Raw genomic sequence first — 23,066 nt, 5'->3', positions numbered from 1 at the left:
TCTCCTTGAAGCTCATCCGACCTCCTTCGATTTGATGGAGTCAATCTAGCGAGCAGCAATAGTTAGTTTGTCTATCGCAGCAAATGAACTATTCAGAGACACAAGACATCTTTAAAAAACCATCCACAGCCATCCTTCAAGCCAAGCTCGCAATTTGGACGTTCTTGCAGCGGACACTGCCATGGCTTCCATACAAACCCGCCGAACCACTCTTCAGCACGTCATCTGTCCTGCTAAACGTGGTGTTTGACCATCCATTTTCAGTCAACGTAACCGTGATCTCTGCTGATTGAACGCTGGCCGACAGGTGGTAAGGCTTGTTCGCATGAATTCCGCCCGGATGCGCTTCCGAGTGCAGAACAGTCGCTTGGTCGGTTACTCGATAGAGGGCCAGGGTACCCCTGTTACTCTCAATGGCCGCCGTATACCCGGCCAAAGAGTTTGGAGCAGTCTTCGAAGCTGATGTCCGCGCGGCGAGGCTTATCATGCCGGAACTGCTCGTGATGATTACATCTGCGCTGATCTCGTAACCCGTCCATCCAGATGACCCGGTAAGCGCGATCGTAGCGGTATCGGTAACCGGCGCAAACGCGTACTGGTCGTCAGCTATAGACCAGTCGCCGTCGAAGTCAATCCAGCCTGCTTGTCCGTTGGCGGAAGAGTCTGACTTGTACGGCAGGGTCGCGATTTCTGCAGCGTCAGTTCTCGGAATGCAATACTTTGGATTGGAGGCATCTATGCTCGCCTGTTTTGTGTATAGAATGGCTCCGTTGGGCAAGAGTAACAAGTCTGGACTGGAGTTTGGTCCGCACACATCCGTGCTCGCTGGGACACCTGTACCATGATCCTTATTGACGAGCACAACGCACTCGTTCTCTCGGGTGTACGCAGTGATATCATCAGCCCCTCGCATCGCCCTAGCGGAGAGAATCAATTGTTTATCCACAGGATCCCAAATCGTGTATGGGCTTCCATATGGCTGGATCCCATCGGGCGTAGAGAGAACCACCCCAATGTCCTTTTCATTCCACGTCACCCCGTCTGTGGATGTCTCCACACGAATGGGACACGGCTTGCCGGGGTCGGTGTCATACCACTCATAGCTCATCAGGAACTCCCCGTTATCCATCTTCGCGACGGTAGCCATCCCAGGTCGCCAGATCTGGTCATCGCCACGACGTCCGGGACAGGATCATCCCAGGAGTCCCCTCCATCCTTGGAGACAATGTGGTGGAGCATCTGCGCATGGTTCAAGTAATCTGTCTGATCTGAAAACACTGCAACAATGTTTCCCTCGCTATCCGGGTACAAGAACGGCTCTCAGATCCGACCGGCCTCGTCCAGGCTCCCGTTTTGCCATTTACCTACGGAGTCCCAGGTCTTGCCGTGGTCCGTTGATCGACAGGCGAAGAAATCGGTGATCCTCCCATCGCACAGGTTGCCGACTAGGAGCAGAGTGCCTTCGGAGTATTTCCCTAGCTGCTGGGGGAACTCAAACAGGAAAGGCTGGTAGAAGAAAGGGCAAGGGTGTCCGGCATCCGTTTCTGGATCAGCGATCGCCGCCAGTGTCCACCATGTAGCGCCCTGGTCATTACTCTCGCGGATGAGGTAGTTGCTTGCGGCACCGTTTGGTGTTTTTGTTGTCCCCGTCTGTATACCAGTGCTCCCAGGTGGCGAGGAGTTTGCCGTTCGCGTCACCAGCATGTTCGAGCTGAATGACGCGGACATAGCCGTTTCCTTGGCGACTTGGGGGTTCCAAACAGGTAGTCCATCCGCATCCGCACGGGCTGGCTGGAGAGGGAATATGTATAGGGGCAAAATAGTGCAGGCTGTGAAGCTACGAATTATTCAAACGGTCCGTTGGCAGCTCCAAGCTTCGCAAGTCAGACCGGAAATTAACCACGGCCTCTGGCGTATAAATCAAGTCTCATCCCCCCAAATACCGTACGCGGAAGTATATGTCAAAAGAGAGTGTCCCAGAGCAGTTCCAGTATTTACCCTGTAGTCCGGGGAGACACTCGAGACTGAGGTCTGGTTCCTTGCCCCCAGTTCACTGTACGTGGCTACATCTCTGTTCTCGTGCTCTTGAGCTCCCTCCGACGCGATTGAAGGGCAAGTCGTGCGGATAGAGCACGACAAGTTATGTTTGGACGGGGAAAGCATTCGATGGAGGTGTGAAGTTCAGCAGACTGCTCTCGGAATCGGATGTCAACAATCGTCGGTGACGGACCAATTCATCATCCAACTATGAGGATTGGCCGGCGCCATTGCTTCACTTCATGCCTTGCTCATTCAATTGCTTTTTCCTAATATTCCTGGGTAGAAAATCTAGTGTTTGCGTGTTTTACCTGAATGCTAGTTTTTTCACATGATGAAATGCATGGGGCACAAGCCACAATATAGAAGAGGATATTACTTCTAAAACCTGGAAAGCTGGTATGTGCATAGTAACCATGATTCCTATCTAGGTAAATGCTGGTGAACAGCCCAGGCATGGCCAAGACACTTAATACACCACCTTTGTGCGACATTGGTTATGCATCAGGGCTACTACAATTAAGCAATCTTGCAAAGGTTATAGCACTATACAGTATACAGGGTGACAATATAGAGTTTACTAATGTTAATAAATAGGGTCACAGGTCACCTGTATTTCGAGAACAACCACCCATCTTTGGTACAGACGGAATCAGACTTTACCTGATAGTGAATACTTGATTTATTTCAATATCCATACCCAGAATGACAACTCAGGAGTCTACAAATCTTTCTACTATGTCTACAAAGGCCATGGCATCTATCGACGCATACCACTTAACCAGAAAGGAGGCGGCCAGACGCCACGCTATTGAAAACGTTGCAAGTCTCTCGAGAGCTCTCGAAAAACCTGCGGACGCGATTTTTAAGTTGTTCCTATCTGTGAGCTCAGCTATCAACTATTTCGTTACAGACTAATGGTCTTTGAAATCAAAGCCTACGGTCCTCATGGCTATTAAGATTGCCAATGATCTGAACATCTTCACTTTATTGTCTCATGCCACACCTTTTGTCACCAATGTACAGCTATCTGCATCAAAGGATACAGATATCTTGCTTATAGGTATATTCCTCCTACATGGACACTAACTTGATCGCACTTGTTGAGAGAGTTTTCATAGAGCGAATCATGCGCGTTCTTGTATGCAATGGCTTCGCCAGCGAAAGGGGTCCTGGTCAATATGAGCCCGCTGATTTGTCAATGCAAATGACTCAGAGGACAACAGTTGGGACAATGGACTCACTCTAAGTATCCTCGTTGGTGGCTCAAGTAGCGCACCTGCTGGAGCTTAATGTCTATCCTGACGGAGTTGCTATAGATTCATCAACTTCCTGCTCATAATGTGCAAGACACCGGAATTTTTCCGAAAGACTAGCTATAGAAATCCTGGAGACCCCAAGAATGGGCCACTTCAACATGCCTATAATACATCCGGTTCATGCTGGGACTGGCTAGCTGAGAATCCTGACGCATTAGACCGATTTAACACCTTTATGGAAGGGCACCGAACTGATATCGCTCACTGGGTAGACTGGTTTCCTGTTCAGGAGCAGTTACTGGAGGGAGCTATCGCTAACCGTCCACTGATTGTCGATGTCGGTGGAGGTCGCGGTCATGACCTCGTCGGATTCAAGGAGAGATTTCCCTTAGCGGTGGGAAAGCTTGTACTTGAGGACTTACCTTCGGTTATCGAGGACATTCAAGACCTAGATGACGATATCCAGAAAGTCAAACATGACTTTTTCAAGCCTCAGCCAGTCAAAGGCATGTGAACCCTCCTATTTCCCTGTCTCCCCATAATCTAATAAATACTGAAGGTGCTCGTGCATACTACTTCAAGCATATTATGTATGACTGGCCAGATGAGAACTGTAGGATAATTTTGCATCACACTGCTGCTGCTATGGAGAGAGGATACTCCAAAGTTCTGATCGAGGAGCACATTGTTCCTGACCAGAATGCCGGGCCCCAGGAGACCTTACTTGATATGACTGTCATGGTATGGTGCTCGGGAAGGGAACGAACTCGTCGAAGATGGACGGAGCTACTTGACTCAGTCGGACTGGTGATCAAAAATGTCTGGTTGCCTGATGGGCACACCAACGGCATTATCGAAGCCGAACTACAGGTCCCGCCTGAGTCGTCACCTTATAGCGTTACCGCAAACTAAACCCAGCCAATCGTTTATAGTCATATCAACGGAAGTCGGAATGAGATTCTTGATCGATATTGCGGTCGGAGCTCTGTAAAGGGCGGCCAGTTTATCGGGACGCATCTGAGTGGAACAACTACCGGGACTTGTTTGTAGAAGAGGGTGGCTACGTGTGGACAAGTAAGTGAAGACTGGGTTGCCATCAATTTTATTGTCATTAACCATAGCGGGATCATAGCATGGACAGGCTGCCTCAGCGTGGACGAATTCATCCGTGTCTCCAAGGAAGGTCGTCAGCGAGTTGACTCCATTATGCACCGCGAGAACAGCACCCTTGTCGACTTGAATTCAGCCAAGCTTCGCGCGATTGGGAAAATGAAAGCTACAATCACCTAGAGATTTAACATTCAGGGCTGTCGTGGATATAGAATGTGATTGCCGCTTCATCTTCTTCTGCAAGAAAATCTGGTCTGCTGCGGGGGATCTCGAATGGAAAGCACAGTATGTGAAGCTATTCTATGAGAAAGACAAGATGATCCCAGCAGACGGCTGTTCCGTGCCAGAGTTTGATGAGAAAGAGCTCAGCAGATATCCAGAAGGCTATCGCTACTTGGGTGCAGCTCAGCGTACCCTGGGACATAATGTTCTCCCGGGGCTGCCAACAATGCAAAATAGGGCCTTCTTCGAAATGTATGACGCCATGCAAATGTGGCTTCAGGGGAAGGATGTTGGGCAGTGGCTGGGTGTCCCTAAAGGCCTGAACAATGTTAATAGTGCAGGTTAATTTCACACGGTCCCGGCCCTTTTTCAAGAAGGTCGAACTTGATTCCGATTTCGTATTCCCGAGTCAATCTGTCCTTGCCACTGCCATTTACATTATCGCGCGCAGCTTCTAACGCAATATGATCCTGGTACGGGGCGTCCCTGTGCGAGCCCAGCCAGAGCTCCATGGAGCTATTCGGTGGGGACGCATGGGACAGGCAGTAGTTTGTCACGATGCCGAAAGGATACATGGCGTGATTATGGGTCAGATCCGCTTGGACACGCTGCTGCGAGCCCTCAAATCCTCCAAGGGCTGTGTTGCCATCACATACTTGACACGCGGGTTGGGGCCCAAGATACTCGATATCACCGTGGCGGCAGGCTTGTTCGCCCAGATGTTGTTATTTATCAGTTTGGGGACAAGTGGAGGGCCTTCTGACATGTTTCCTGTAGGTTTTCCGTTAATAGTCACCTGTGATGGAAGTGTTATATTCTTACAGTCAGTTGTGGACAGGCTCTCGGACACTGTCCTGATGGGCTACTCCATTCCACACTGTTCCCTCCAGGGGGCCCATGTTGTTGGTGCTAACCCCATGATATGTCGACACCATCGATGGCATGATTTTTCGCAATTCCATCTCGTCACGCCGGAAGAGGACCGGCGTCTGATTTATCGATCGGAGGTACGCTCAGGACCTTCGCACACTAGGTGGCTTTTAACAGGTCACACAATTCAGTCCTTTCGTGAGATTTGATCGTCGTTCCGCAGTTTTGCATTCAGAGCCCAGTCGGCTACGGTCCGATCAAAATTGTAGAAGCTTAGCCAGGGCGTGTGTCGAAGACCGAGATGGCGTAGTAGCTGCGCACCAGGTTGTGATAAGAACAATATTATAGCCAAAAACTTGGTTCTTTAACCTTTTCACGTCTATTCTCGACCGCGCAATATTAGTTATCTGTTCCTCAGACAACCCCATTTCACCGCAGGACGATATTTCCAATATGGCAGGCGAAAACCGAGTGATGAGGGAGACGCCATGCCCTCGCCGATCGAATATTTATCAGCCCGTGGGACCATAGCGATGAAAATAGAAGAAGAATCTGAGTTGCTAACAAAGGTCTATCTACAATATTTATGCCTGCAAGGAGCACTGCAATAGACCGTCACGTGGACCATATTAGGAAAGAGCAATTGAACGAAGCAAAGTTAAAGCGATATTCGGGAGGTGTCAGAGCAATGATGCTGTCATGTAGTCGGAGGATGAATTAATCCGTCACCGGTTGACAATGATGCTGCCCAGCTCGTGTTCATCTGATTTTAGCTTTCGAGTTTCTTGAGCTCTCCACAGAATCGTTTCAATCATCGACGTAAGACTAGTTATGCCTGCTGTGCCTGGAAGAGGTTGTGATAACTGTCGCAAGTTGAAGAAGAAGGTAAGTGTTTGGGTGACAAACGCAGGACTCGTTAAACAACTGCCTGGTGAATGTGCTAACATGCAGTTCCCGCGAAGTGCGATGAAGTAAAGCCCGTCTGTACCCGATGTGCTCGCCGCGGACTTGAGTGTATCGGGGCGGGAGAGAAGCGCTATAAATTCATCGAGGACGGACCCAATGCCATGTTCCGCATGCGATCACCAAAACCTCATGCGCAGTCAATTGCCAGGGTAAGTGCAATTGCTTTGGTGACATATAGCTCCTACGGACCGGAGATCGCTTTAACAGTACCTATAGCACAAGCCAACCTGGCCGAAAAGCCAGAATTATGGAGCCTCATGTACCCTGAGAAAACCCTCCGCAAGGTGGCCCTTGAGTGGTGTCCACAGCGTTCTTCAGCTGGGGCAAGGGCAACAAAGTAGCTCGGATTCTCCTGTGTTGGTTGTCAGAAGGTTAGCCAGCCTCAGTGAGGGCTTAAAACATGACCTTGGTAGGGCTATAGGAGACTCAAGCGCAACCCTCTCGATTGCTGTGGCCGCGTTTAACCAATTCATAATTTCAACCTGTCACACTGGCGTTGGGACTGCAAGGATCGGTGAGGTCATGCGAACAGATATGATCCATGTTGCTCTGAACGTTCGTCCTTCTCCGTTCTCTATCCATTCGATTGGATGCTCTCCTTGCTAAGCATCCTTTTCAGGCACCCTATTTGATGTACGCTATTCTTGCAGCGGGTGCACTTCACATCAACCGCACATGTCCGGGTAGTAGAGCGTACGAATTGGCAGAAGCACATTTCACCCAACAAGCTGCCCATCTCTTGCAGGTTGCCATACAGTCTGGTGTCAACCAGAACAGTATTGATGGCCTCGTCTCAGCTTCCATGCTCATGGGACTTTTATCTCTCTATCCGCCTTCTTTCTCTGCAGCAGAATCTTGGGTCTTCACTCGCAAAGCTAGTGACATGAACTGGCTCTGTCTCCAAGGTGGCCTTGCCTGCATTGTTGCTGAGGCTGGTCCATTGTTACAACACTGTATATGGGCGGGCTCCTTCTCACCCCTTGACGAGTGGGAGGGCAGCTTATATCAATACGACATTGAGCAAGGCCGGGAAGGGCTACATGATGCGCTGGCTGACCTCTGTGAGATCAATAATTATTCCACCCGGGCAACAAACGCTTACTATATGGCGGTTAAGCTTCTGAGCCCCTTATTGGTGCTTGAGGCGACCAGCGAAAACGCGGCCCTGTCCGCAAAATGGATCGGACGGCTGGAGCATGCATTTGTTGCCTTGCTAAGACACAGGGATAGTAGGGCGCTGGTGGTTTTTGCCCATTGGATGGGCCTATTGTGTACGCTGTCTCAGTTTGAGCAATGGGTGGAAGGGAGGATTCGCCAAGAGTGTGTCGCCATTTGCATGTATCTAGAGAGCATGCGAGACCCTGTCATCCAGCCGTATTTAGAGTATCCAGCGACTTCGTGCGGATATATCTTACGGGACACTGGTCACCAATCCGTAGGTACTAGGTGAGCCGCGATCGTGAGATTCCCGGAGTTGTACTTCATATTTGATGACGGGTTTACCTTTGTTAATAGGCCTTTTAAAGCTACAAGGATACCTGTTGGTATGTATATCCAGCATCTTGACCGGGTTCAACTGACTCACTTGGAACAGAAAAACAACTACCTACAATCTCCTTCTAGCAGCCAAAGTACCCATTATCCACCGACCTATCCAAATCCATGCAGAACGGCGTCGAGCAACACGAGTAAGTGTTCTTATCGTACGGCACCTCGACCAAAAAGAACCCGTGCGGGGTATTGTCGTCCAGTCGATATGTAGACAGATCCGGCGTCAAAGTGGCGCTGAACCCGCCGATACAGTTCAGGTTGTCGCCGTCCATCCAGGTTGGGACATTGCAGGTGACGACGCCATGTTCCCAGGTGCGCGCGCTGCTGTAGTCGCAGATTCCAGAGCCACCACAGGCAAGAGATGCGCTCCTCGTCGCTGGGGGTTCATCACGCATGGCTCCTGGAACTGCGGGGCTGCCCTATATGTGGGAGGCATTGAGCTGGTACACGAAGATAGGTCTGCATGCTGGTCTCTCCTCTGTATGCATCATCTCTGCTTGGAATGAAGCAGACCGCATGTCACCAGTGAAGAGGGCATGCGGGGCTGTTTCACGTAGATGCGCGCAGATTACAATGGTGAGAAGGCCAGAGATGGTAAGAAATCCAGATCTTGCATTGCTAACGTATTTCCCAAGCGACCCGCCATCCCAAGCGACCCGCCACCCTCACCGATTTCGATCGCTTGTTCAACGTGTTGAACTTTAAACCACCACCATACTACCAAAAGCGTGTTTATCAAATTAAAAGTCAGTAGAGTAGGAGGGGAGTATTTAACTTGTAATATTCTACTTAAAAACCTAAGAAATTCTAAATTTTTAGCATGCAGTAACCCTTTTTAATATTCCTTGATTAATACTATATGATAGATAGAAGGGTGCCTCCTCTTAAAGCAAGCAACATACTAACAATTATAAACTCTCTAAAATTTAAGAGGAGACTCTAGTAGAATAGATTCTATCTAGAAATACCTGTGGAGTTCTTCCTAGACCTTTTTATGTGGTAGAGATAGCTAATCTTCTTTTTTAATCTATAGAATTAACCCTCTCTCAAGTAATTAGAAAGAATTAGGTTATAAACTTTATTAATTAATATATTAAACTAAAAACTTGATTTGCTTGAAAATATAATTACTAGCACATGAAATATAAAAATCTTAAGCTTATAAAAGGGTGGTTTAATTAATTACAGGAGGTCTAAATGAAATATAGTATTAGTAATAAAGATATCTATAACTTCAACAAAACTAGCTTTGCGATAGATCTAATAGTAACTACTAAGGTAGTTACTAGGTCTGAGATACCTGGGAAACCTTATTTAATTTAACCTAGAAACCACGAATAGGTTATAATAATTGAATATATTAATTTAATAGGGTGGTTGGTTCCTTCATGCATTATCTTTAAAGGAAAGGTTTATATCAAGGAATAGTATAAAGAACTTGCCTTGCTAATAGACTAGAGAATTAAATTAAGTCCTAATAGTTAGATTATAGATAAGATAGTGTTATGAACCCTCAGCCTACAGTCAGCAGAGCGGAGTCACAAGGCAGAAAGTCAAGGCTAGGGAACCTTGGACCACAGACCAGCTACCAAGAGCCACTTTGGATTTAAATCCAACCTTGACAACAAACCAACGAACCTGAGCATTGCCCGACTCCGAGACAAGGACAAGCAACGCTACGAGAATATGACCCATGGACCACACGCCCACACAGACAACAATCACCGTCACGAGGAAATACCGCGTATCCTCCGAGTACGACGGAAAGACCACGGTTTGAAACCGTGGCCACCACGTGACTACTATGGCCTACCACAGGGACGAAGGAAATAGGAATTGTTACAAGGGAGAATTTCGAATTGCTCCAAGGACGTGGTAAACAGAGTCACCCTAGTAAAAGACCACGTGACTGTATACCATCCAGTATACCATCTTGAGGGTAGGAAAATGGTATATAGGACCTGGCAATCCGATTGGATATACCATCTGGTATACTATCTTGAGGGTAGGAAAATGGTAGGAACTTGGGAATACTTAAGGACACTTATTACCACTGTATCTAGCTTTCCTATCTTCGTGATCAATACTACTGTTATTCCAGAGTAACCTGTTCTAAGGATCTTTGCGAAGCAACTTGTCTAGTACTTACTCTACAGGCTATAGTATACATACTATAGGCTGGCCCTGCCCTTTCACCTCGACTTCCACCCGACTATGACGAGTCGCCATACTTGTTGGACGTGATCGCACCAGGTAAGACAAGTCAATCCGAACCCTCCGGAAGTCCCGGGTGAGAGCCCGGGGTTAGAAGCGCACGAGAGGTCGTCGCTTTGATAACAGATAGGCCTCTAGTAGTTTTAAAAGGTCTTTATTCCTACAACTAGCAGCTATATAATTAGCTAATATTAATTGCTTATATTAGATAGCCATAGAAGTTATCTTACACCTACTTTTAATAAAATCTATAGTAAAAATAATATTATAGCTATTTACATGCTTTTTTATTTATTACATCTCCTACAGCCTCTTGATATTGGTTGCTTTAGGCCTTTAAAGTCTATATATAGTGGTTTAGTTAAATCAAGAATGTGCCTAGGGTTCTACTATATTAACAAATTAGACTTCCTAAAGGCCTATCTCATGGCCTATACAACCATTTTTATGTCTTAAAATATTTAAAGCAGCTTTGCTATAGCTAGTATATAGCTATTTAATCCCTAGCAAGTCCTTAATAGGTTAAATATCATGCTTGCTATACTAACTCTACCTAGAAGCTATGATAGGGACTTTACAAGCTCCTTAATGCTAGTAATACCTTATATAGTTTACTAGCTGTAGAAAAAAGTATCTTTGCTTAAAAAATTGCTTAAAAATAGTTCTTAAAGCCCTTTAATACCTTTAAAAATGGCCCTATAGCAAGTTCTAAAGGGCTGTAAGATAGCTCTATATAATGCTGCCTATCTAGCCCAGGAAAACCACAAGCTCTATATGGAAAACAAGAAGGCAAGGCAGAAAAGGCGTCAATCTAAACACTAGATACCTAATAATGAAGGCCTATTGATACAGGAAGGTAGAGATCTCATGGTGTTAAGAAATAATCAAGAACGTGAGGCAGGGGGGTCTTTAACAATGTCTGCAGGTCAACCTTCTGAAGTGCCAAGACGCGCTCCACCAACATGTTCAAATTGCAATACTCAGGGCCATATTAGAACTAGATGCCCTGCACCTTTAGTTACCTAATTTTAATTAATATAGGCGTTGTTGGGTGGTTGCGAATTGCTTCAAGTTCTGAAAGCACGATCGAAATTGGTGGGGGGTGGCGGGTCGCTTGGGATGGCGGCTCGCTTGGGAAATACGTTACAGCTACCACGGTACCGTCACCCTCTGCTCATTTGACTGCCTCGCAAGCTCAATGATCCTCAACACGTCTCGCACCTGCTCTGCCTTCACAGCAAGCTCCGTCTTCCCCTGGATGGCGCCCGCGAGGTTCTCATATACGCCCATCCAACGCCCCGTCACCGTCGGATAGCGCCCGACATACTTGTTCGTCTCGCGGTCGAGGGTCTGAAGGCTAGAGTCGAATTCCTTGTACGTCGTCAGCTCCCCCCACAAGCTCTTGGGCTCCTCTCCAAAGCCCGGATCCAGCGGTCCAGCGCCCTTGGCGATAGCGTCCTCCTGCGGACAGGAGCTCCGTTGCTGCCACTTGATGAAGGAGCCCTCTGTGCCTCGAACGAGCTGTTTCAGCTGACGTGCGAGTGGTGTCGTTACGGATGTCTTCACCGTCACGAGGAGGTCCTTCTGCTCGCCGTCGTATTGCAGAATGATCGTAAACGAATCCTCGACCTCGCTCTCGATCCCGCGCTGGTTGCGGAAGAAGGCTGTCACAGATGCCGGTCGGCCGAAGAGGAGATACGCCTGATCGAGACTGTGGGTGCCTAAAACTCATCAGCGAGGAGATAGGTCGTCATCACCACGGCCACTTACCAAGCCCGAAGACGTGCCCGTCACCCGGTGAATACTTCTCCTTTGTCATGCGTCCCAGCCACGCGGGGGACTCGAAGTCGTAGTGCAGCTCTGCTTCCATGATCTTGCCCAGGGCGCCCTGGCTGATCACCTTTCGCAGGGTTTGGAAGTCACCGTCCTGGACGGGTTAGATTTCATTAACTCATGGACACAGACGACATACCCATCGGCGGTTCTGGAAGCACGTCACGATCAGGCCCTTCTCTCTGGCGAGGTGGACAACATGGTCTGCCTCTTCAGACGACCTTGCAAAAGGCTTGTCGACAATCGCTTCACCCGTCAGCAGTCATCTCATTTTTCGACTTGTACATACATACCATGCTTCCCCCCCAGCAGCGCCTTCTCCGCAAACAGCGCATGGGTATCGTGGTGGGTTGCTACGACCACAAGCTCGATATCAGCATCGCCGAAGAACTCGTCTGGCGTGCGATAATGGCGAATTTTTGGAAGGTCAACGGTGCAGTGCGTCCCGCGAGGTGTGGAAGAGGGGTCCGCCGGGCGTTCAGCTCGCTGGAGGATAGCAATGAGCTCGTAGTCGGCGATGGCCGAGATGAAGGGGATGTGGAAGTTCTTCGCCGCGCCGCCGTAGCCCACAACGCCTACTTTGATAGCCATCTTGGTATGAGGGAGGGGAAGGGAGACGAAGGCAGCGAGGATCGACCGGCTGTTGGACGAGATATATAAGACCAGCCATCAACCCCGCGTTGGAGTAACTTAGCCTGAGTTCGGCACAACTCCGGTGACTCCGTGCCAGTTGGCTTTATCCGAGCAGGTCGAGTCTCATGTGGACCGGGACTCAGGGATCTGACAGCTAACTACGCGCCAGAGACGCCAGCTCCGCTGATAAAACGCGTTGCACCTCTGCATGGCCGTTCTCCCGCGCACACTCCAACGCCCGCTGGATGTCACTTTTGTCGTAGCCCCGGTTTGGGTCCAGCAGGATGCGGACTATCCGCTCATAGCCCTCTGATGCGGCCACCGTGAGGGCTGTGAATCCGTCATCGTTGGTCATCGTCACCTCGATATCGTCCCGTTCCAACAGACACTGCACGACCAGCTCTTCGCCCTCTGCAGCGGCAAGCAGTAGAGGCGTCTCGCCGCTGTAGTCCTTCGCATTGACAAAGACATCCTTCCGCGACAGAAGCAGCTTCGTCATCCCGACATGTCCCTCGAGCGCTGCCCTCGCGAGGGGGGTCCTCCCGTACATATCTCGCACCTCGGGGTCGATATCCGGATGCCCCAGCAGTAGTCGGGCGATTTCTTCGTCGCCATTGCCGACGACCAGGCCGAGCGTCGAGTTGCCCTCCAGCTCTTCGGAGTCGTCGCAGGTCGCGTTGACCTGGAGGTCCTTGTGCTCCAGCACGGCTTGGATGATGGCCCGGTTCTCCCCCACGACGGCCATCATCAGCGCCGTCAGTCCCTGCTCGGCCGTGACATTCACCTGGAGGTCCTCGCGTGCCAGCAGCAGTCGGACGATCTCTTCGTATCCCTCTTTGGCGGCCCACATCAGAGGCGTCGACCCATCGCTGCCTTGCGCGTTCACGTCCGTCTGTGGCAATTCCAGGATGGCCTCAACGATCCGTCGGTTGCCGCCCACCGCCGCGTGCTTCAGAATGGTCTCATTGCGGTCGTCCGTCACGCTTGGATCGACGTCCGCGCGGGCGAGGAGGATCTGGAACAGCTCCTCCGACCCCGTGAAGGCGGCCGCCGCCAACGGCGTCATATTCTCGGTTTCGCTGTCCTTGTGGCTGGGGTTGACATCGGGATGTGCCAGGAGCAGCCGCGCGACGTCGTCGAATCCCCGCCAGACGGCATACAACAGGGGCGTCTTGCCGGCCTTGTCGACGGCGTTGATGTCGGTTTCTTGCGCCAGGAGCATCCTCGTCATCTCGACACGCCCGGCTGCAGCCGCCCACGTCAGAGCCGTTTCGTCCTGGTTGTTTCGCCGGTCCGGGTCGACGCCCGTGCCCAGGAGAAGGGTCACTGTGGCCACCCTGCCCGCGTACGCCGCATAGTGCAGCGCCGTGTCCCCGTTCTCCGGGGACGCCGTGGCCGGACTCGCGCCGGAATCGAGGAGGAATTGAACGGCCGCGGTCTGGCCGGCCATTGCTGCCGCAAACAGCGGAGGCCCGATCCAGGAGTCCTTCTTGTCGAAGTTGACGTCCGCACCCTGACCGATCAGCCGCTTCATGCCCTCGATGGAGCCCACGCTCGCTGCGACCAGCAATGCCAGGTTGTGGCGATCGCCCTCTTCGGGGGCATGGGTTTCTTCCTCGTCTTTCTCGGCGAGGTGACTCAAGGGCGCGTAGGTGCCTGAAAAGCCGATTATCGTCGACACCAACGCCGTCATACAGGTCTCCTGGGGAACCAAAGGAACCAGCAAGTCCGTCGCCGCCGCGGCACCATCGAGAATTGTGTGGATCAGCGAGTACTTGCTGCCCTGACGATCACGCTGCGCCTGCTCTATCAGCAACCGTGCGGTCGCGGCGACTGCCGACGGGCGCAGAGGGTTCCGGATCAGGGGGAGGTCGTCGAGATGCTCGCCGGTCTTGATGGTAGAAAGGAGCCAGCCGACAATGATGTTGTCAAACCGACTGCACGTTCGGCGCAGGCTGAGGAACCATCGCACCTCGACGGCTTTCTCCGACCAGTCCAGCGACTCGGGGGCCAGCTGGACGAGTGTCTCGTGGAGGAGCTCTGCAGGGAGGCGTGCAAGGGTCATTATTGCCGTTGATTGAAGACGAAACTCCTGATGCCGTGGATTGAAGAAGTGAATCATCACTCCTGGTGTGGTCGAGATTTATCACAGCCAGCGTCTCGTATTGCCCCGCCACGATCCGCTTCGCTCCAGCAATGAGGAGAGCAGCCAAGGCCCTTTCTCTTTCCTTCCGTCTCGTCAGGTTCATCATCAGCCTTGATCGAGATCGCTGCTGCCTTGAGCGCAGCCTACCTCCAGGTGCCTTCTCGGTTCGATGCCGCCAACAGCTCCGGCGATTGGGCGCAGATGGTGCACGAACTGCAGCAACCCAGCGACCTGGCTGCGCGCCTCCAGGGCGACAACACAGTCGCGAGTGGCATTCGCGATGGTGCTTGGCCGGCATTGCGTGCCTCTCTGGACCGATTCGTGCCGTTGTGTCCCCTCGAGAAGGTCTTTTACGTACAGTTCTCGGACAGAGAGAGGTTCGATCCGCCGCTGTCGCCGGCGCATCCTCTGTATCAGGAGGACTTTCCTCCAGCCTTGACCTGGTCGCGACACATGCGAGTCCGTCCGCCGGAAACAGAGTTTGGCGCGTATCTACCGATCGCAGACATCGCAAGAGCCTGGCTGGTGGGAAAGGGGGGTCGAAAGGCGTCGTTTCGATATGAGATTTTCGACTGGAGAATGCGCGACGAGTCGCGACGACCAGCAGAGAATGCGCGCAGAGCCTTTCTCTCCTGGGAGAATTTGATCATATTGTTATAACTAATACTAACGAGTCTATTAGAGAATCCATCTTGTCTAGTACATCACGACCCCCCCGTCGACCTTCTATGCACCCCCGGTCTGGAACTGGGCATTGGGACTCCCGAGAAAGGACACCATCGCTGCCACATCTGCAACCTCCGCCCATTGTCCTAGCAGCACCGTGGCCAGCATGCTCTTCATTGTCTCCTCCGGCCACGACGCCAGGAATATCGGCGTATTGAGGTCGCATGGATGGACGGTGTTGACGCGAATCTTGTGCCGGCCCAACTCGGTGGCCGCAGTCAGACAGAGGCTACGCAGCGCGAACTTCGAGGTCGAGTACGCCGAGAGCCCAGGAGTAGCACGCAGACCGGCGATAGATGATGCCAGAATGATGCTGCCCCTTTATCCATCCTTCATCGCGCGTCCGCAGTACTTAACTCCGAGGAATGCCGCATGCCACGGACGCCTCAGATAGGGACGTACCTGACCGGCAGTTGACGCGCATCACCCGGTCGTACTGCTCGACATCTGTGTCCAGGATGCTTGTCGACGAGTAGGAGATGCCCGCGCACAGAAACGCAATGTCCAGTCGGCCGAACGTGTTGATCGTCTCGCCCACGAACCGCTGCACGTCCTCGTCGTCTGCCACGTCAGCCCGCACGGTCAGGACTGCATCCTCGTTCGACTGCTCCAAGTTTCGTAGCGCCTCCGTGGACCTGGCGAGCTTCTCTCCATCCAGATCTACCAGCGCAACTAGCGCTCCCTCGAGCAGAAACCGCCGCGCCGTCTCGTACCCGATGTTTCCCGCCGCACCAGTGACGAGCGCCAGAAGGCCCCGGAGGCGGTTCAGAATTGGGTTCTGAGGGAGTGTAGATGCCAATTGGAGTCCGACATCATGGCAGCAAAGATCCGAATGCCCATTCCTGATTCGTGGCTGGAGGCGCAGATATAGCCCCTTATAACCCCGCGTCAGAACCGGCAGTTGGAGACCGGGGATGGGCGGCAGGAATTATACGCGTCGAGTGAGCCTGCCTATCCTTCCCAGATTCAGAGGCTTCTCAGAGCTGGAGATCGGAGATTCGGCTCTCCATTCTCCAACCGGCGTGAGTACAAGTAGGGTCCTGCAGCATGCCAGGCCGCTCCCCATTCGCACCAGAATGAACCTCTTTTCATCGCCGTCGAGGCCCCCTCAAGATGGCCCGCCTGAGGTCTATGGTGCCCGAATCTACATCCTGGTTCTTTCGGCGACATGGGTACGGAAAATCCGATGCACACTGCTTCAAGTTGTATACTAAGGTCTCGCGTTTACAGGCCTGGGGGTAGGCGCCTCTTCGACTATAATTCCGATTTAAATCGCTGAATGCCCGCCCGCACTCATTCGAGGTCCACTCGTCGGGATCTTCGAGATCATGCTCCAGAACGCGCTGGTCTTTGGTTTCTGGGTCAACTATGGTGTCGAGAGGAACATCTCTGGCGAAGACCCAACGCAATCTAGGATTCCCGTCGCCGTGCAGCTGATTCCCGCCAGGCTTCTTCTCTGTATGGTTTGGATGATCGAGAGTCCGCGCTGGCTGGCGAGTAAGAACAGGATGGAGCAGGCGCACAAGAGTCTGGCCTGGGTACGCCATCTGCCCATGGAGCACAAGTACGTCGCCAATGAACTGGCCGAAATTCAAGCAGCCGTCAATCACGAGCTCGAAATCACTGGTGGCGAACTGAGTTACGCTCAAATCCTCAGGGAATGCGGGGCTCCAGGCGTCCGCAACCGGATCATCATTGCCGTCCTGCTGATGCTGCTGCAAAACTTCACGGGGTATGCTCTCTCATGAAGACACCGAGACGCTCACTGACTCTCCCAGCATTAACGCCATCAACTACTACTCTGCGACCATTTTCAAGTCCATTGGCTTCACCGGGACCTCCGTCCAGCTCCTCGCAACCGGCGTCTACGGCCTCGTCAAGATGGCCACAACACTCGTCTTCATGGTCTGGATCGTAGATCGCTTTGGCCGTCGCCCAGCCTTACTCATCGGCGCTGTCGGCGCAGGCATTGCCATGTTCTACCTGGCGATCTACAGCCAGGTCAGCCAGTCCTTCGAGCAACTAACCCGATGCCGGCGCCCGCGCGGCCGTGGCGATGATCTACATCTACGCCGTCTTCTACGGCTTCTGGTGGAACGGAATCCCCTGGATCTTCGCGTCAGAGGTTCTCCCCACCTGTGTTCGGACTATTGGCATGATGTGTGCCATGTGCATGCAATGGCTGGCGCAGTTTATGGTCGTGTACTCGCTGCCGCATATGGTTGAGTCCATCACATTTGGCACCTTTTACTTCTTTGGGGCCTGTACTGTCGTCGCCCTGATTTTTGCGTATTTCCTGGTTCCCGAGACCAAAGGTATTCCCCTGGAGGATATGGATCTGCTGCTTGGCCCGGGGGTGAGCACCTACGCTCAGGAGGCACGCCAGAGCTACGAACGGTCGAGGAATGCACGGAACGCCCAGGCTCGGGCGAATAAGACTGTTGGTGATGAGTATGAGCATGTGGAAGAGGCGTAGCTGTCTAAGATGCGTGTCAAACAACCACCACCGCCGCTCTTATTATAGTAGTGAAATAGTGCAGCAAATCAAATGCCTGTCTCGTTACCTTTAAGCTATCCGTATGCCTTCTTTCTCGTCGTTATGCCGGCCAAGAGCCCTCGTCGTGGGTTATCCTTCCCGTCGGATATATATCTTTGCACATAGAACATCTACCTTGACACAGACACCAGAATTTAACAAATGAGCAAGTAAAAGCACTTTAATAGCAATAAGAGCTCTTCTTCTGCGTAACATCTACGTTCTCCGACACGACACCGAGAGGCTGGCAGCTGAACCTGCTGTGTGTCATAGTGGCAATGGCAGTCAGAAGCTCGCTCACGTTCTTCCCCGACGCAGCTGAAACTTCAAAGTATTGAGCCTCGAAACTCTCTGCCAGCCCCTATCCATACCAGCGTGTGAGCCTTGGATCAAGCAGCGGGGGATATGGGGACCTACAGAGGCTGCAGCCGACGAAACTATCCTCGAATCTAAATCGCATTTATTTCCAACAAGAAACTTGACTGCATTTGGAACATATCTTGCCGCATCGAGCAGCCACTCTGTAGCACCCTCAAACGAAGTCATGTCTGTAATGTCGTAGACGACGCAGACGCAATGTGCCCCTCCGTAGAACCCCGAATGAAGACGGCCGAACCTTTCCTGTCCCGCGGTGTCGCACTACACTCGTCAGACTGTGCATAAAGACCCGAACTGTAAGCTCACATATAGTAATGATACCTCCGTAGTATCTGTGGTGACCTCCTTCCGGAGCTGCATGAACCCAGGTTAGCCTTCAAGGTGGTTGCCAGGGGAAAGGAGCTGGCATACCCAGTCACAGTATATTCGGCTGGCGTAGTTATAATCTGGACAGAACTCGTCGACGTTGATACGTCTAATAAGGGCACTTTTCCCTGCTCCAACTTTCCCAACAATGCGGAGGTGGTACTGATGTTTCTTTCTGTTGTCGAGGTTACCTGTAGAATTGGCTGGGGGGCCAACTCGCGTGGCTATCCCCTTTGTCTTTTCTGGATCCTTTTCCATGGTCCACTGCGATCTCATTATTCTTACAAGGCTTGAGCGGGCATAGACGAATTCTTCGAGAGAGGTGCCTAACATTCTTGTTACAGGGGAGGCCGCCCGTAGGCACCAAGATTATCAGCCACGTGCAAAAATTGGGGTATACGGCGTCCGAACAGGACAAAAGGATAAAAACGAAATTTAATACGGAGGTGATCCGCTCGGTCGGGTGATCCGTTCGGTAGGGAAATACGTTATCTTTGATCGATCTACCAACCTCAAGGGTCTCAATCATGCTTCTGCAGTTTTGTTTTTCAGATTGAGTATTTATGAATCATAAAATATCATTTCCTGGATATCAATCGCGGCCGGGTGGCCTAATGGCAAGGCGTCAGATTTCGGAAACCCCCCAAGAAAGGGTGAAAAACTCGAAAGGGTAAGGGTGCAAAACTCTGAAGAGTGCGGGTTCAAGTCCCGTCTCGGTCGATATGTTTTTTTTTTTGCCGGCCTGAAAAGCTTCGTCTGGACAGTACAGTGCAGTGCGCAAAAGCTCATTTTCTTTTTGCTTGTTTTTATTTGCACCCGTTTTGGTACGCCTTACCGTGGCCCGACTCAGGTTGTGGGAGATGAAAGAAGGTCGTTGCAGGTTGCTCTTGTAACAGTTGATGCCCCAGCCTGTCAAGTAATTTATTCCGGATCTCTCCTCCATGGTACAGTGACTTCATATTCAAGCCGACCGGAATGTGCACACAAGTTGCACAGATATATAGCGACAGGCCTACACCTTGTCGAGGTTCTCTTTCTTGCCGACATACTTGAACTTCGCGGTTCTGTGGTTGGACTTGCTCTTGGTGGCATCGTCGAGGCAGGGGATCCCCCACTTGGGGATGTCGTTGACCGTTTGGGGGGCTGCGCGGGTGACAATGGCGATGGAGAAGATGGCAGAGAGATTTATTTCGCTTGATTTCACGTCTTCCAACAGTTTAGAGGTCTTTTAAAAGTCCGTCTCCTTTCTTACACAGTGGGTGCATCTTCTTTCTCCATGGAGCAAATGGAGTGTGATACCACTGAGTTCGGAACAGAATTGGGGATGCAGTGAATATAACATCCACTATTGAAGGTCTTCAGCCAATAGCACTCCAGCCTGGCAGTAACACTTCCAGAATTCACTTGAATTACCAAAATAGGCCGATCCTTGTGAATGGGGATGGAAGCTACCAAGTATATCTTCATCAGAAATGCATTATCCCTCATCCGCGCTTCCTCTGAGTTCTTGGGACAGTCAGTCAAACTATCTTTCGATTCTGCTGATTTACCTCGACCACAAGCCCAGGGCGGCTTGCAACCTGGAAGCATAACCGAGCGCTGCAATTGTACCTTGTTCCTAAGCAGCACCTAGCATTAACTAACACCATCCTTGTGTCCCTAGTTTAGCTCATACAGAACATGGACACCGAAATGCGTACCCTGATCTGGGGGTGGTTCGGGAGCAACGAGAGCGATAAAGTCGTCAGAGCCATAAAAGACTTCGAAGCAGAGGGAACCAATGCGCCTAAAGGACTTTACACCTGGCAGATTGCCCACTTCATCCTCAGATTCCACCCCGAAAAATATCGCAATCTGATCGTCAAGCGCCTTGACAAGGAAAGAAGGGAGAACACAAAGGACCAGATTCTTGAGAAGATGCGTCAGGAATATGGAGCATACTCATGGGATGAAGCCCGCGACCCCAAGTGCGTTCTCTTTATGGAAGGGATCATGTGTTGGTGCCTGAGATATCGAGAAGACCAGGCTACCCCGGCGACAATAGCACAAGAGGATTGATGGAAGCCCCTGCGGGTGATTTTTGAAATGGAGGACTCTGGGGCAGTGCTGGAGGAGGACGGCTTGGTTGAAGAGTTGAGCAACGATTCTGAGGCAGAGGTTGAGGACCCCCTGGAAGAGGATGCGGGCGTACCTAAGTTCGCTTCTGATCTAGAGTTTGAGGATTTGGATACTGGAATCCGTTCTCGCTTGCCTCGCATTTTCAATAAGGAAAACACCTTCAGCACCAACCCTCAACCGCTTCCCAACCTTGGTATCGTTGATCCTACCTTCCTACTGAATCACCTTCTCGAGACGGCGGTGGAGATCGAGGCTTTCAAGAGTCTTGTGGAGGCTCTTGGGAAATCTGAGATCCAGAGTATCCTAGAACGCGGCTCGAATCAGGTTGCTCGGCAGCTATGCATTGATGGATTGATAGACCTTGAGCAGTAAGTTCAATTGTTTTGCAAAAAGCTATCCTTATTAATGGAAAACTTAGTTTGAAAACAATCTCCGAAGGTGCCGAAGATCCAGCCAAACCATCCCAACCTGGTGTATACCTTCATTTACTCTACCTCGAGTCAGTTCCAAATGCCTTCTGGCTCTATGTGGGCCAGAGTGTTTGCCTTAAAGATCGTATCCGCAAGCATCATACCCGACGACTTCAGAGCAGCCACTACTGTCTCCATTACCATATTTGGAATTCCTCTAAGCAAATGAAGTCAAGTTTTATGACGTTCTTCGAGCTGTTCAGGCCTGACACCACACACCAACAACGGCAACTGATCCTCAACCTAGCAGAGATGTGGTTCTGTTGCATCTTCCAAACATTAACATGCCCAAGTCTTGAAAAATACCTCCCTGATACGCTTGCCAAACCTTGGGCTGGAAGACACCTTAATATTGCAGTTCCTTTATATCAGTCATTCTCCCCAGCCGAAAACCCCGAAATAGAAACGCTTGGCGATAGAGAAGGGTTCACACAATTTCTAACCTCCACCGACCCTCAGGTTCGAAAGTGGGCAATAAGTCTCAGGAGCGCATTTAACAGCCTGGCCAACTCACCCGACGCAAGAGCCAGGGCGTACTACAGGCAGCTTATCGCGATCTCGACAAGCAAAGCCCGGGACGCCTGTCAAGCCAATCGGATCAAAAAAATGCAAAGGTATCTGTCTGGGGAGGACATCAAAGTCACCGTGGAAACATACAGAGACGGGGCGCAGGAGGAGTATACAAAAGCAACTGTTGCGTGTGGTCAGTTTGTTTTCACGATCCCCTCCTCGCTTGGCTTTTGGAATAACGACCGGGTATTTGTCAAACTCGACTTACGCGAATCCGAACATGCTAACAAATACACAACACACTCACGGCCCGATGATCCAGCTTCCAGGCTTGGTGTGTCAATCGTGTGGGATGATGGCGAGCGCCAAATGTGGCTGAAAGCCAGTCGCAGGAACTTGAAGCATATTAAAAGGATAAATACCCTTGTCGACATCCTGGAAGGTTTCCCGTACCAGCAGAGGAGGGCATTGGCTTTGCCTCGACGCTGGTACAAAGAGAATCAGAAGCACTATTACACTTGATGCTGGTATATCTCGAAAGGAACATCTAACAGCCCTGGCTATGGAGTTTTCCTTTCTGTACCTTTCGGAAGACATTAAGGCAACGAGAGCTGCCTCCCCACCGTCCCAAATACGCGTAATTTGTTGCCATAGCTTGTCCAGAATTGAGAGCCGTGTCTTGTGATTAAGTGTCTTTTGTTTGTTTTCCATATATCTTTTGTAAGGCTCTCTCCTAAAAATTTCTTCCCTTGTTCCGCCTTTTTACTGGTCGAACGGTTACCCAACCTAGGACCCGAAGATCCCTCACTCCTCCCTTGAAACCAAAGTTGGGAAAACTGGTTGTTAAGGTTATTGAAGGTATTTGAGTGAGAGACTTTGGTTGAAATAAATCCTGTTAGTATCTCTGCCTGGCCTCCTCCACCAAGTTGCACTAAAAGCTTGATAAAAACTTGAGCCGTGAGCAGACTATCGTAGCCAGCCTCATGGTCCATTTTATAGATATAATATCTGGCGAAGTGTGGGTGTATATCCACCGTTTGTTAATTGCATGCTCCCCACTAAGTTTGACCTCACCGTGGCTATGACAATAATATGTCTGCAAATTTTTTGGCAAGGCTTGA

General features: G+C 50.9%; 12 protein-coding genes and 1 non-coding gene across 13 annotated transcripts; 7 read left to right on the top strand and 6 right to left on the bottom strand.

The window, feature by feature from the left end:
- Positions 1 to 136: 136 nt before the first annotated feature.
- Positions 137 to 1,147, bottom strand: BJX67DRAFT_379619 (uncharacterized protein; the record flags this gene model as incomplete). Its single annotated transcript, XM_071032625.1, has 1 exon — positions 137 to 1,147. The coding sequence occupies one exon, from the start codon at positions 1,145 to 1,147 to the stop codon at positions 137 to 139; it is 1,011 nt and encodes a 336-aa protein (XP_070888123.1).
- A 173-nt stretch (positions 1,148 to 1,320) lies between these two features.
- BJX67DRAFT_379618 (sialidase family protein) lies at positions 1,321 to 1,728 on the bottom strand (the record flags this gene model as incomplete). Its single annotated transcript, XM_071032624.1, has 1 exon — positions 1,321 to 1,728. One exon carries the CDS (start codon positions 1,726 to 1,728, stop codon positions 1,321 to 1,323), a length of 408 nt encoding a protein of 135 aa, XP_070888122.1.
- Positions 1,729 to 2,742: 1,014 nt separating this feature from the next.
- BJX67DRAFT_371086 (S-adenosyl-L-methionine-dependent methyltransferase) lies at positions 2,743 to 4,208 on the top strand (the record flags this gene model as incomplete). Its single annotated transcript, XM_071031024.1, has 5 exons — positions 2,743 to 2,919; positions 2,974 to 3,100; positions 3,159 to 3,234; positions 3,357 to 3,802; positions 3,856 to 4,208. 5 exons carry the CDS (start codon positions 2,743 to 2,745, stop codon positions 4,206 to 4,208), a joined length of 1,179 nt encoding a protein of 392 aa, XP_070888121.1.
- Positions 4,209 to 6,282: 2,074 nt separating this feature from the next.
- Positions 6,283 to 7,974, top strand: BJX67DRAFT_32919 (Zn(II)2Cys6 transcription factor). The gene is made up of 4 exons (XM_071027473.1): positions 6,283 to 6,383; positions 6,461 to 6,613; positions 6,681 to 7,019; positions 7,084 to 7,974. The coding sequence occupies exons 1-4, from the start codon at positions 6,330 to 6,332 to the stop codon at positions 7,912 to 7,914; spliced, it is 1,377 nt and encodes a 458-aa protein (XP_070888120.1). The 5' UTR covers positions 6,283 to 6,329; the 3' UTR covers positions 7,915 to 7,974.
- Positions 7,975 to 8,083: 109 nt separating this feature from the next.
- BJX67DRAFT_379616 (uncharacterized protein) lies at positions 8,084 to 8,410 on the bottom strand (the record flags this gene model as incomplete). The annotated part of the gene is made up of 1 exon (XM_071032623.1): positions 8,084 to 8,410. One exon carries the CDS (start codon positions 8,408 to 8,410, stop codon positions 8,084 to 8,086), a length of 327 nt encoding a protein of 108 aa, XP_070888119.1.
- A 2,906-nt stretch (positions 8,411 to 11,316) lies between these two features.
- BJX67DRAFT_32901 (uncharacterized protein) lies at positions 11,317 to 12,751 on the bottom strand. Its single transcript, XM_071027469.1, has 4 exons — positions 12,356 to 12,751; positions 12,202 to 12,308; positions 12,000 to 12,156; positions 11,317 to 11,950 (listed from the first exon to the last, which is right to left on the bottom strand). The coding sequence occupies exons 1-4, from the start codon at positions 12,651 to 12,653 to the stop codon at positions 11,379 to 11,381; spliced, it is 1,134 nt and encodes a 377-aa protein (XP_070888118.1). The 5' UTR covers positions 12,654 to 12,751; the 3' UTR covers positions 11,317 to 11,378.
- Positions 12,752 to 15,042: 2,291 nt separating this feature from the next.
- On the top strand, positions 15,043 to 15,501 carry BJX67DRAFT_379613 (uncharacterized protein; the record flags this gene model as incomplete). The annotated part of the gene is made up of 1 exon (XM_071032622.1): positions 15,043 to 15,501. One exon carries the CDS (start codon positions 15,043 to 15,045, stop codon positions 15,499 to 15,501), a length of 459 nt encoding a protein of 152 aa, XP_070888117.1.
- Positions 15,502 to 15,567: 66 nt separating this feature from the next.
- Positions 15,568 to 16,633, bottom strand: BJX67DRAFT_371082 (SDR family NAD(P)-dependent oxidoreductase; the record flags this gene model as incomplete). The annotated part of the gene is made up of 3 exons (XM_071031023.1): positions 15,568 to 15,886; positions 15,975 to 16,345; positions 16,586 to 16,633. The coding sequence occupies 3 exons, from the start codon at positions 16,631 to 16,633 to the stop codon at positions 15,568 to 15,570; spliced, it is 738 nt and encodes a 245-aa protein (XP_070888116.1).
- A 262-nt stretch (positions 16,634 to 16,895) lies between these two features.
- Positions 16,896 to 18,043, top strand: BJX67DRAFT_379611 (uncharacterized protein; the record flags this gene model as incomplete). Its single annotated transcript, XM_071032621.1, has 3 exons — positions 16,896 to 17,299; positions 17,346 to 17,685; positions 17,759 to 18,043. 3 exons carry the CDS (start codon positions 16,896 to 16,898, stop codon positions 18,041 to 18,043), a joined length of 1,029 nt encoding a protein of 342 aa, XP_070888115.1.
- A 241-nt stretch (positions 18,044 to 18,284) lies between these two features.
- Positions 18,285 to 19,105, bottom strand: BJX67DRAFT_379610 (Rab family GTPase; the record flags this gene model as incomplete). The annotated part of the gene is made up of 4 exons (XM_071032620.1): positions 18,285 to 18,464; positions 18,521 to 18,742; positions 18,803 to 18,835; positions 18,893 to 19,105. 4 exons carry the CDS (start codon positions 19,103 to 19,105, stop codon positions 18,285 to 18,287), a joined length of 648 nt encoding a protein of 215 aa, XP_070888114.1.
- A 342-nt stretch (positions 19,106 to 19,447) lies between these two features.
- On the top strand, positions 19,448 to 19,567 carry BJX67DRAFT_t45. Its single transcript has one exon. It is a non-coding gene; the product is annotated as a tRNA-Arg (tRNA).
- Positions 19,568 to 20,527: 960 nt separating this feature from the next.
- On the top strand, positions 20,528 to 20,905 carry BJX67DRAFT_379609 (uncharacterized protein; the record flags this gene model as incomplete). The annotated part of the gene is made up of 1 exon (XM_071032619.1): positions 20,528 to 20,905. One exon carries the CDS (start codon positions 20,528 to 20,530, stop codon positions 20,903 to 20,905), a length of 378 nt encoding a protein of 125 aa, XP_070888113.1.
- Positions 20,906 to 20,932: 27 nt separating this feature from the next.
- Positions 20,933 to 22,467, top strand: BJX67DRAFT_379608 (uncharacterized protein; the record flags this gene model as incomplete). The annotated part of the gene is made up of 2 exons (XM_071032618.1): positions 20,933 to 21,333; positions 21,384 to 22,467. The coding sequence occupies 2 exons, from the start codon at positions 20,933 to 20,935 to the stop codon at positions 22,465 to 22,467; spliced, it is 1,485 nt and encodes a 494-aa protein (XP_070888112.1).
- Between the last annotated feature and the right edge of the window lie 599 nt (positions 22,468 to 23,066).

This window comes from Aspergillus lucknowensis, assembly GCF_044049455.1.
Source record: "Aspergillus lucknowensis strain CBS 449.75 chromosome Unknown BJX67scaffold_11, whole genome shotgun sequence".
NCBI lineage: Eukaryota > Fungi > Ascomycota > Eurotiomycetes > Eurotiales > Aspergillaceae > Aspergillus > Aspergillus lucknowensis.
The sequence above is the reverse complement of the archived record's forward strand: the minus strand, read 5'-3'. Positions and strand labels throughout refer to the sequence as shown.

Coding starts and splice junctions, on each gene's coding strand:
- BJX67DRAFT_32919 (XM_071027473.1), top strand. CDS start 6,330: ATGCCTGCTGTGCCTGGAAGAGGTTGTGATAACTGTCGCAAGTTGAAG. Junction 6,384..6,460: donor GTCGCAAGTTGAAGAAGAAG/GTAAGTGTTTGG, acceptor GTTCCCGCGAAG/TGCGATGAAGTAAAGCCCGT. Junction 6,614..6,680: donor ATGCGCAGTCAATTGCCAGG/GTAAGTGCAATT, acceptor CAGTACCTATAG/CACAAGCCAACCTGGCCGAA.
- BJX67DRAFT_32901 (XM_071027469.1), bottom strand. CDS start 12,653: ATGGCTATCAAAGTAGGCGTTGTGGGCTACGGCGGCGCGGCGAAGAAC. Junction 12,157..12,201: donor GCTTCCAGAACCGCCGATGG/GTATGTCGTCTG, acceptor TAACCCGTCCAG/GACGGTGACTTCCAAACCCT. Junction 11,951..11,999: donor CGGGCACGTCTTCGGGCTTG/GTAAGTGGCCGT, acceptor GATGAGTTTTAG/GCACCCACAGTCTCGATCAG.